This window comes from Pecten maximus, chromosome 1 (genome assembly GCF_902652985.1).
Source record: "Pecten maximus chromosome 1, xPecMax1.1, whole genome shotgun sequence".
Lineage (NCBI taxonomy): Eukaryota > Metazoa > Mollusca > Bivalvia > Pectinida > Pectinidae > Pecten > Pecten maximus.
Genome location: NC_047015.1, coordinates 32,823,420 through 32,835,711, shown reverse-complemented (window position 1 = coordinate 32,835,711; position 12,292 = coordinate 32,823,420). Strand labels below are relative to the sequence as shown.

The 12,292-nt window shown below is 39.5% G+C and overlaps 1 protein-coding gene across 1 annotated transcript in view; it reads right to left on the bottom strand.

Annotated features, from left to right (window-relative positions):
* Positions 1 to 7,180, bottom strand: part of LOC117330798 — a 92,915-nt gene extending 85,735 nt beyond the window's left edge. Inside the window, exon 1 of the mRNA XM_033889290.1 lies at positions 6,557 to 7,180. Coding sequence (XP_033745181.1) covers positions 6,557 to 6,614 — 58 coding nt within the window. The 5' untranslated portion in view covers positions 6,615 to 7,180. The remainder of the gene's footprint in view (positions 1 to 6,556) is intronic.
* Positions 7,181 to 12,292: the final 5,112 nt, after the last annotated feature.

Below are 12,292 nucleotides of genomic sequence, written 5' to 3'. Positions count from 1 at the left end.
TGTTATACACAATCAGTTCACATAGAATGGTCTGTAGTATCCTTTATATCAATTTTATGAGGGTATATCTGACCGTCAATAAATATGATTAATCAAATTTGAGTTATTGGTAAGAATATTTGTACCTTATTCTGATATGCTCTTTGATAAATTAAGATATGAAAACAGATCATGGCATTCAATAATGTTATGGTGAGCGGATCAGCAGTTAGTTTGAATGTCTTCTTATCAAATCTAACAAAAGTTGTGTGAACCGAGATATCTCTCTGCTAGTAACTCACATTTTTTCTATAACGATTCTAAAGATTCTGCCCGACACACCTCTCTGTTCTAAACGCAGAAGTCTCCGCAAGTGATTTGCATGGTTCTTGCTGAAACAAGCATTACTATATCAGCCGAGACAAAAGTGTTTGTGAACAATACCTTTAATTCAACACTTTGATGACTTACATCTGTTTGTGAATCTCCCAACAGCGTAACCGCCGTTAGTGTTACTATCACTACTCCTAGGAGGTGACGGTCTTGTATTAAGGAACGTCCAAGTCTTCGGCGGTATTCCATTAATTGATATAGATATTACCTTGGATTCGCCTTCTGCATTGGATTTCATGCGATTTTACCTCGTGAAATCTTAATTGTTATCCAACTATCGATTTTTGCACTCGATTATACTTTCTGCCTCATCTTTGACCATTGATTGGCACATTGTACACATTGCATCATTGAATCTATCACGTCATTATATGAACACGATTCACACACACAGGATGTACTTGCGATGGCAGACATAAACTAATTGGTGCCCACTTTTGGTTTGTAATGAACATGGTTTCGCTCTGGGCTTATAATGATTCATTCTAATCTTACACAAATCTTGCTACATATATGTGTATTTGAATGGCACAACACGGGAATTATCTAAGAAATATATATATCTACCATCAGGATTTCTCATTTTGTTTAAAGAGAATTTAGCTCAACGGCAACCAAAAACAGAATTTTGAAAATGAAAGCCAAAAGCTATTAACAGATTCGAAGACAAATAAGATAGTCGTGTGATTGGTGTGAAAGTCTAAAAGCGTCGACACCTAACACTACAGTATAATGCCCATGCCTGTTTGATAAAAACAACAACAAACAAAACAAACACACTACACATACACAAATAAAGGTATAAAAAAATCCTGCCCAGGATTGCCTAATGGTGGCTTTCTCCGCTGTCAACAACAGTTAATTCCCTTAAGTAATCTCGCCAGTATCTCTCGACATTGATCCAATAAACCTCTGTCAAACGTCCCTCAATCATACATACACGTATTGTGAAGAACATAAAATCTTAGAAAATAACTACACGAGGTCGACAAATCATTCGAGGGGCGACATAGTTTTATTGTAGAAATCATCTCATGAGTGCAGAGAGGGTACTAATGTATCAGCGGGAACTCCCCACACCGCCCTGTAAACCAACCTTTGCTGTCTCTACATGAAGCTTGTTGGCACCATTAAGAGCTGTAAAGCTGAAGAACAATGCATGGCGTACATCAGTCAACATATTTAACATTAAGTTTGTACAAACAACATATTACAGTATTCCACACCGTCACGCTCATGCAATGGGCCTTCCTATAGTGCAAACGATTGTAATTCGGTGATTTATTGGTTTTTAAAATGGGCCTTATCATCAGCGGTTTAGCAATTCATAGCGTATCGTTGAGACCTATTGACGTTTAACCAGTAGGTGTAACAATATGTATGTGCATGTAGAGTCCTTAATTTCAAGTTCTTCGGGCCATGTCGATTCATCATTGTCAATATATATATGGATATATGTAAATGTGTAACAGAACTCAACAAGGCCAGGATAGACAGAGCGCACCAAATTACATACTGAAATATTTTGCTGCCAAACACAACACACTTATTGTCAGCCGGGATTTGGATCATTATTGACATTAACACCCACTGTAATGTATCTAGATTTAGGACGTGGAAAACACTCAGGTATAGTTTAACATCACCAACTGGTATTGCAGTTCGTCGTTCTAGGTTAGGAAAGTCTTCACAACAAGACTTGAATGTGGTAGGTAATGCACTTCGGATATAAAATGCTCTTTTTAGGAACGAATGCTGAAGAGTGATTAAAACCCCTGTTTTAAAGTAAACTGAAACTGAACTAGAAAGTAGCTTTTAAGGAAAGAAATATGCTAATGTACTCTGGTACATTTATATCATAGAGAGGAGACATGCTGAAATGACCAAGTGACAATGGCTCCAATCAACCAAAGTTTCATGTGACCAACGCTATAGACATGTCGGAGAAGAATGTCTGTGCTACGCCTCATCACAATCCGTAAACATTGAAGTCAGAACTGATGTAGAAGTTGGCCCATGGCGCCCATCTGACTGCTAGCTCCAATTCACCGTTTTAATAGCCGAATGGCCAAGTGCAGTTCGGTAAAAATGTTACCTGGGTACATATTGCTGAGACAGTGTCTTGTTTTAAGTATATTCCATTACTTTATATTAAGACATAGCAGGATTGTTGATATTTTCGCCAGTGACATTAAGTGCCGGCCACGCTCAATACCACAAGTCGTCACCTTCGTTACGATGGAACATAACCTTTGGAAAGTTGTTTGGATGAAATTATATGGTGTAAACAGTTGATAACAACATACAACGTCATTAAGATAAATCCACTATAACTCAGCATGAACACAATTTGATGATATTCCCGGTATCTATTTTAACAGTAATATCAAGTTAATGTCTATAGCAACAGCAGATAATGACAATCGTTATTCATGAAAAAATATTTGTGTGTTATATTTTTGATATTCTTATCAAGATAAGAATCATTTCATTTAATACACCCATAATACTTCAACGTGAATACACATTATAATCGTATAGACTGGTATACAGTTATAGGTATCAATACAAATTCCATTCTTTAAACATCAAGGTATATGTACATTACATCAACATTATTTTACCATCACCGCAATTTCGTATAAATTGCTCATTTTTTTTAATCTACAGTAAATCCAGCTATATTGCCGTCACAGCGTCATCGCGCTAACATTAGATAATTCAGTACTCTGGTACGACCCTAATATAACAATGTGATATCACGCCCTACAGAGATATACGACTCACATGATATCTGTTTAAGACGTTTAACACTTAGGATGAATGACGATACGAATCTCTAGGCCACGTGTAGTAGGGACACGCGGTATTGAAGGAAACATTCTACTTATCCACGATAGCGCTGTGCTCTTGTAGGGTTGGAGAAATGTTATGTTTATATTCACAGTTTCAATACGTAGCTGATCTTGAATGTATCTTGAACGTTAGGGAGGGGGTCCAGTTTAGAAACTGTAAACACGTTGTGAACCAATATACTTCTCCTTTAGATGATCCTTCAGTACGGCGTCGCTACCTCTCCTAGGGGTATACATAAAGAGCACGGCTTTGGGCGTTTTGGCCAGTCTTAACATATCTTGATTGTTGTCTGGAGAGCTCCCAAGGAGAAACTATCGATAGGAAGACATCGCATCACATGGTTCCAGATGTATTTTGGAGTTGTACAATTCCTTATCCCTATTCTGATAAACGAATCTTCTGCCCGGAGACATTGGTATTAGGTTGTGTTTTTATCAGTGTAGTTTTACAATATTTATATATCACACGCTATTGGTGTACTATCATTCTAAATAGCACAGAATTCCTTACTAATAGGTCTCAAATGTATTTAACATACTTGAGACACGTGCATCTAGACTGTGAATTCCATTCGTTTAAAGAAAATCAAAACAAAAACCCGAAAACATGTTCGATTAGGTAATTATATATCTACTAGCTCCAGTATCAATATATAATAGCTATAGCACTGATATTCGAAACTTAATGTATAATCAAGCGTGTGAATTGTAGGAAATTGGGCATTTTCTTACACGTATTAGACTTTGATTTTAATGACTTTAACTGAAACACATTCAAAACAGAAAACTGTTAGAATATCAAGCATAAGTGTTTATTAAATTGCCGTTTTAGAGTCTCCAATAATTACATCATATATTAAATTTACACTTTATACCGTGAATGTTTGATTTTTCATTTATGAATTATAATCCAATTTATTGATTATACACGAATTTCAAAGGGGATCAAGATGCATTTGGGTTGTATCAATTTCAGGTCCCAACTTTAGGATAATCCAAAAACTGTTCCTGAATCAAATCACACAACACTGACATTATAATGAAAACACTTGTAAAAATGATAACAATTCATATATATAATTTATACAAATATCCAGAAAACGCATGTTAGAAACCTAAAGGTTTCTTATCCAAATCCAAATAATCAGGATTCTTTTCCTTAATAGTGAAAATATTCCGACTTTCGATATTCGACTTAAAATCATTGCGTCATCATATCGATAATGCTATATGATAACGCTATCATAAGGTTATCAAATCAAACTATGCTCATAATAACTGGAAGAAAGAATAGGACGTCACAAATATCACAAACGTCCGCAATAAGGGAGGAGAGGACGGACATGGTGACATCTGCGTGGTAAAAAAAAGCTGGATTATGTTTTGTCTGGGTGCCGAGATCAGGAATCTGATATATCGTCCTCTCCTGAGACAAAGCGTCTTAGTCAGTACAAATCTCGCGATTTATTGTACAATCAATAGAGAAATTCAATCTGATCCGGAAACCTCCGCACCTTTAGTGAAATGACAGACACGAAATTCCAGTATAAACATTGTAAGAGGAATATAGGATTGCACAGACCTACGGAACTAATCCGGTAAACATGTGATTGATAGGACGCTTAAATTCGAAACAAGGGACTTTATAGTGACAGTGAATACATTTTCGTACCTACAAAAAATGTAACAAGCGAATTGCATTGTTTACTTAAAAAACAAATGATACCGACATTAAAAAACATACCATAATTCAAACTCAAAATCGATTAAACTAGGAAAAATATAGCAAAATATAGCTGTACATGGACTACTGAAACAGAATTCTTTTAAGGGAAATGAATTGACAGGGGATGTATTTGCCTACTGACAAAAATGCAACAAGAGACTTGCTAACAAAAAAGTAAGAAGGGGCATGGGTTGACAGGAGATGTAGCTGCCTGCTAACAAAAAAGTAACAAGCGGCATGGATTGACAGGAGATGTATTTGCCTGCTAGCAAAAAAGTAACAAGGGACATGGATTGACAGGAGATGTACCTGCCTGCTAACAAAAAAGTAACAAGGGGCATAGATTGACAGGAGATGTATATGCCTGCTAACAAAAAGTAACAAGGGACTTGGATGGAGTAAATCGACGCTGATATACCAGCATTGAAATAACGGTTTAACATTGAAAGGAACGACATTGTATTACAAATATTGTACCATTGGAGTAAAATTAACAAGAATGACTCTCGTTAATCGCATGTGCGACGCTTTAGTCCTTATGTAACTGATTTAAAGTGACAGGGATTTGTATTTTTGGAAATACAGTGGTGTCTCGGTGTTGTGATTGGGAACTTGAATTGTTTATTGCGACACAAAGATACCAATGTCGTATCATTACCTTTGGACAGTTTCAACAACATATAGTACTGTATAATCAGATTTATTTTCACATTTTTTATACATGATTTTGGAATCTGTGACAACTGTCAATTAAAACAGCATGCAATTTTCCGAATCGGATTTGAAGTTAATCGGCTATTTCCCCGTTAATAACATTTCAGTGTCTTTATAAATTTTTCGCATAAATTAAGAGCTGAAGCTGTGGCGATAAGGAAATCCTTTCGATAACAGAAATAAAACAAGCATTGCTTACTCTAAATTGTAAACACTACTACCTACCTACGGATAAACATATATCAGTATCTCTAATTACTGTACATTTTACGTTATCTCAGAACAGGACAGAAACTAAACTATTTGATCTGGATAGATGTGAGTTTTCATTGTGGCCGGCTTCTGTAACTTATTGGCTGTTTTGGCGAAATCATACACTAACAACGCAACACCGACGAGAGGCCTGTGTAAGGAAGGGGTCGTATCTGTCAATATCATTATATTACTGTAGGTATGTAGACACCCTTATATATAATATCATTACATTTCCTGAGTCCAACTGGACCCCAGTTTCTACTTGGGACAGACATTAACAGTTTGTGATATTGTTTACCTGTTATTTCCTAGATATATATTTTGACAACATGAGTAAATTCCGCGGTAGATCTGGAGCCGCTTTTCTTCACAATGCGGGTATTTGTATTCACTCTAACGATATTAGAAAGCTAAATGTAAAACAATCAATGGACATTTACTTCGAATCTCCATGTACACTAAAAGTAATCTTTAAAGGAATTTTATAATCAACTCAAGAAAAAACCTAAAGAACTGACAATGACTTGATTTGGTAACAGGCGAGGAAGCCAAGATCTTCTCCTTAAAAAAAATATAGTTGTTAAATCATAAACATACATATAAGACTATCAGCATAGCTACGTATGGTACTTACCGTGTTTACATCCTAGGAGGATACAGATAGGAACCATGTAGATCCAGGCTTTGTTCATCCTGCATCCTTCTCTTCACCAACACACACAGAGAAGAATTCTTCAAACTTTTTATTTCCGGTAAATCCCAGAGTTGTCGACACACATAGTCGTTGTGTTGTCACTATGGAAGGCCCTGTGTCAGGGCGAGCTACGGACACGAGCAATTGATCAGATTGTCGTTGCCATAGTTTTCAGAGAAGCCTGTACTAATACGAAGGAAAACCGTGACGTCGTACCATGTTCTCCTTCCGGTTTTCGTATTGGTATTACGGAAATGAATATGTGACTGTCTCGCGCGAGTCTAGATTGAGGGTTAAGACAAAGGAGCGTGTCCCTCTTGGGGCGGTGTCGTGAAACTAGGATGGATCAATGGCGGGGACGAAACTACTACCACACTGGGAGAGCGGCTTCGCCGATCGATCCCACACTACTCTATTAATAATGAAAGCTTTTCCACCTGTTGATTTGCGATTCGGGCTAGACCATGCATGACATCACTATACCCTAGTGGTGGGTCGCCTCAGGTCATCCCTATATCCCCCTTTTCGTCGCTTTATCTAACACCTTTTCTCATTCTGGCGATAATTCGTAGCGTGGTAAGATCATGTCGTTGGGGAGCGATAAGTATAACGATAATTTGCCGCTGGGCTTTATTCCATTGCTACCACGCGAAGATACTTCTAATACATAACATTATACTGGTATTGTTGATATGTCTTTCTATAAGTATACAGACTATTGCCGTCAATCATTGTTGATATCTTCTTGGCAATATTTACACATTCCTTAGAAGCTCCAACGATGGGATAATTAATGATTCTAAAAGCGAGCAGTAATCATGGTAGTTAAGAGGATGATGAAGGCTTCGTCCTATATAGTACGCGATGATAAGTTTGGCAAGATGTATATTTTCTCATTAAGTAATAATATTTAAAATGTTTGCACTTGTCATAGCGGCATACCATTGGTTTATTGGCATTTTATAACGTAGATGATTTCAAGCAACTGTTTGCGTTCCCAATGCATACGGTATATATATTATATATGTGTGAGGCTGGGTCAAACTGCGGGGCATCATTCCCGATACATATGATATACCTCTTATAGATGTGTGTAAGGGTGTATGTGTGAGGCTGGGTCAAACTGCGGGGCATCATTCCCGATACATATGATATACCTCTTATAGATGTGTGTAAGGGTGTATGTGTGAGGCTGGGTCAAACTGCGGGGCATCATTCCCGATACATATGATATACCTCTTATAGATGTGTGTAAGGGTGTATGTGTGAGCCTGGGTCAAACTGCGGGGCATCATTCCCGATACATATGATATACCTCTTATAGATGTGTGTAAGGGTGTATGTGTGAGCCTGGGTCAAACTGCGGGGCATCATTCCCGATACATAGGATATACCTCTTATAGATGTGTGTAAGGGTGTATGTGTGAGCCTGGGTCAAACTGCGGGGCATCATTCCCTATGTGTAATACGGCGTGATCGCAAAACACAACACGGATACTCGTAAGATCAATTCATTACGAACTAATCGATGATAAAAAGAAAGACGTGTGTTGGAGGTGAGTGCGGATTGCATAGCGCTGTACTCAATACCAATGGACACATTGATTTTATATATGTCTATAACACCTACCGCCCTCGGCTGTCTTACGATGTGTCACTGGTGTGAACATGGACTTAGGAAGGTTGAAAGGAGAAAACAGGCTAATCCATGGCTACCACGGATATGCCTTGATTGATAATAGGTCCCAAGCTACTTTAAGTTAATGATTAAGCGATAAAAACTCGAGTTGTATCAACAATCATAGATTTAATCACATATCATTGTTTGACTGAATATGCAATCTACGCATAATCAATATCAATCATTAACGCCCCTATTCTTCAGCTGATTTATGATGGCATAATTACGGTGAAACCGGAATTACTGAATATAAGTTATGATGATGAATAAGGAACCTATAAGTAGTCATATCAAGGTCGATTGTTGCTCATTGTACGAAAACCAAGCAGGAACAACGAAAGAGTAAATGTTTGTTGTATATATCTGCATGTCGAAAGCAGCAACTAACTGTGCCCTAATCTCTCTGGAAAAATCGCGGATAACACTCCGACGTGTTGACATTGGACAGCCGAAGGATAAGACCTGAGCACTGCATGTTGATCGTAGGAGACGTGCGTCTTCGTATTGATCCTGACATACATGTTGATCATAGGAGACGTGTGTCTTCGTATTGATCATGACAGACATGTTGATCATAGGAGACGTGCGTCTTCGTATTGATCATGACATACATGTTGATCGTAGGAGACGTGCGTCTTCGTATTAAATCCTGACAGACATGTTGATCGTAGGAGACGTGCGTCTTCGTATTGATCCTGACAGACATGTTGATCGTAGGAGACGTGCGTCTTCGTATTGATACTGACATACATGTTGATCGTAGGAGACGTGCGTCTTCGTATTGATCATGACATACATGTTGATCATAGGAGACGTGCGTCTTCGTATTGATCCTGACATACATGTTGATCATAGGAGACGTGCGTCTTCGTATTGATCCTGACACACATGTTGATCATAGGAGACGTGCGTCTTCGTATTGATCATGACATACATGTTGATCATAGGAGACGTGCGTCTTCGTATTGATCCTAACATACATGTTGATCATAGGAGACGCGCGTCTTCGTATTGATCATGACGGACATGTTGATCGTAGGAGACGTGCGTCTTCGTATTGATCCTGACATACATGTTGATCGTAGGAGACGTGCGTCTTCGTATTGATCCTGACATACATGTTGATCGTAGGAAACGTGCGTTTTCGTATTGATCCTAACAGACATGTTGGTCATTGGAGATGGCGTCTTCGTATTGATCCTGACAGACATGTTGATCATAGGAGACGTGCGTCTTCGTATTGATCATGACATACATGTTGATCGTAGGAGACGTGCGTCTTCGTATTTGTCCTGACAGACATGTTGATCGTAGGAGACGTGCGTCTTCGTATTGATCCTGACATACATGTTGATCGTAGGAAGACGTGCGTCTTCGTATTGATCCTGACAGACATGTTGATCATAGAAGACGTGCGTCTTCGTATTGATCCTGACATACATGTTGATCATAGGAGACGTGCGTCTTCGTATTGATCCTGACATACATGTTGATCATAGGAGACGTGCGTCTTCGTATTGATCATGACATACATGTTGATCATAGGAGACGTGCGTCTTCGTATTGATCCTAACATACATGTTGATCATAGGAGACGCGCGTCTTCGTATTGATCATGACGGACATGTTGATCGTAGGAGACGTGCGTCTTCGTATTGATCCTGACATACATGTTGATCATAGGAGACGTGCGTCTTCGTATTGATCCTGACATACATGTTGATCATAGGAGACGTGCGTCTTCGTATTGATCATGACATACATGTTGATCATAGGAGACGTGCGTCTTCGTATTGATCCTAACATACATGTTGATCATAGGAGACGCGCGTCTTCGTATTGATCATGACGGACATGTTGATCGTAGGAGACGTGCGTCTTCGTATTGATCCTGACATACATGTTGATCGTAGGAGACGTGCGTCTTCGTATTGATCCTGACATACATGTTGATCGTAGGAAACGTGCGTTTTCGTATTGATCCTAACAGACATGTTGGTCATTGGAGATGGCGTCTTCGTATTGATCCTGACAGACATGTTGATCATAGGAGACGTGCGTCTTCGTATTGATCATGACATACATGTTGATCGTAGGAGACGTGCGTCTTCGTATTTGTCCTGACAGACATGTTGATCGTAGGAGACGTGCGTCTTCGTATTGATCCTAACAGACATGTTGATCGTAGAAGACGTGCGTCTTCGTATTGATACTGACAGACATGTTGATCATAGAAGACGTGCGTCTTCGTATTGATCCTGACATACATGTTGATCGTAGAAGACGTGCGTCTTCGTATTGATCCTGACAGACATGTTGATCATAGAAGATGGCGTCTTCGTATTGATCCTGACATACATGTTGATCGTAGGAGATGGCGTCTTCGTATTGATCCTGACATACATGTTGATCATAGGAGATGGCGTCTTCGTATTGATCCTGACAGACATGTTGATCATAGGAGATGGCGTCTTCGTATTGATCCTGACATACATGTTGATCGTAGGAGCCGTGCGTATTCGTATTGATCCTGACAGACATGTTGATCGTAGGAGACGTGCGTCTTCGTATTGATCCTGACATACATGTTGATAGTAGGAGATGGCGTCTTCGTATTGATCCTGACATACATGTTGATCGTAGGAGATGGCGTCTTCGTATTGATCCTGACATACATGTTGATCGTAGAAGACGTGCGTCTTCGTATTGATCCTGACATACATGTTGATAGTAGGAGATGGCGTCTTCGTATTGATCCTGACATACATGTTGATCGTAGAAGACGTGCGTCTTCGTATTGATCCTGACAGACATGTTGATCATAGGAGATGGCGTCTTCGTATTGATCCTGACATACATGTTGATCGTAGGAGCCGTGCGTATTCGTATTGATCCTGACAGACATGTTGATCGTAGGAGACGTGCGTCTTCGTATTGATCCTGACATACATGTTGATAGTAGGAGATGGCGTCTTCGTATTGATCCTGACATACATGTTGATCGTAGGAGATGGCGTCTTCGTATTGATCCCTGCAGACATGTTGATCATAGGAGACGTGCGATTTCGTATTGATCCTGACAGACATGTTGATCATAGGAGACGTGCGTCTTCGTATTGATCCTGACATACATGTTGATCATAGGAGATGGCGTCTTCGTATTGATCCTGACAGACATGTTGATCGTAGGAGACGTGCGTCTTCGTATTGATCCTAACATACATGTTGATCGTAGGAGACGTGCGTCTTCGTATTTGTCCTGACAGACATGTTGATCGTAGGAGACGTGCGTCTTCGTATTGATCCTAACAGACATGTTGATCGTAGAAGACGTGCGTCTTCGTATTGATCCTGACAGACATGTTGATCGTAGAAGACGTGCGTCTTCGTATTGATCCTGACAGACATGTTGATCATAGGAGATGGCGTCTTCGTATTGATCCTGACAGACATGTTGATCATAGGAGATGGCGTCTTCGTATTGATCCTGACATACATGTTGATCGTAGGAGCCGTGCGTATTCGTATTGATCCTGACAGACATGTTGATCGTAGGAGACGTGCGTCTTCGTATTGATCCTGACATACATGTTGATAGTAGGAGATGGCGTCTTCGTATTGATCCTGACATACATGTTGATCGTAGGAGATGGCGTCTTCGTATTGATCCCTGCAGACATGTTGATCATAGGAGACGTGCGATTTCGTATTGATCCTGACAGACATGTTGATCATAGGAGACGTGCGTCTTCGTATTGATCCTGACATACATGTTGATCATAGGAGATGGCGTCTTCGTATTGATCCTGACAGACATGTTGATCGTAGGAGACGTGCGTCTTCGTATTGATCCTAACAAACATGTTGATCGCAGGAGACGTGCGATTTCGTATTGATCCTGACAGACATGTTGATCATAGGAGACGTGCGTCTTCGTATTGATCATGACGGACATGTTGATCATAGGAGATGGCGTCTTCGTATTGATTCTGACA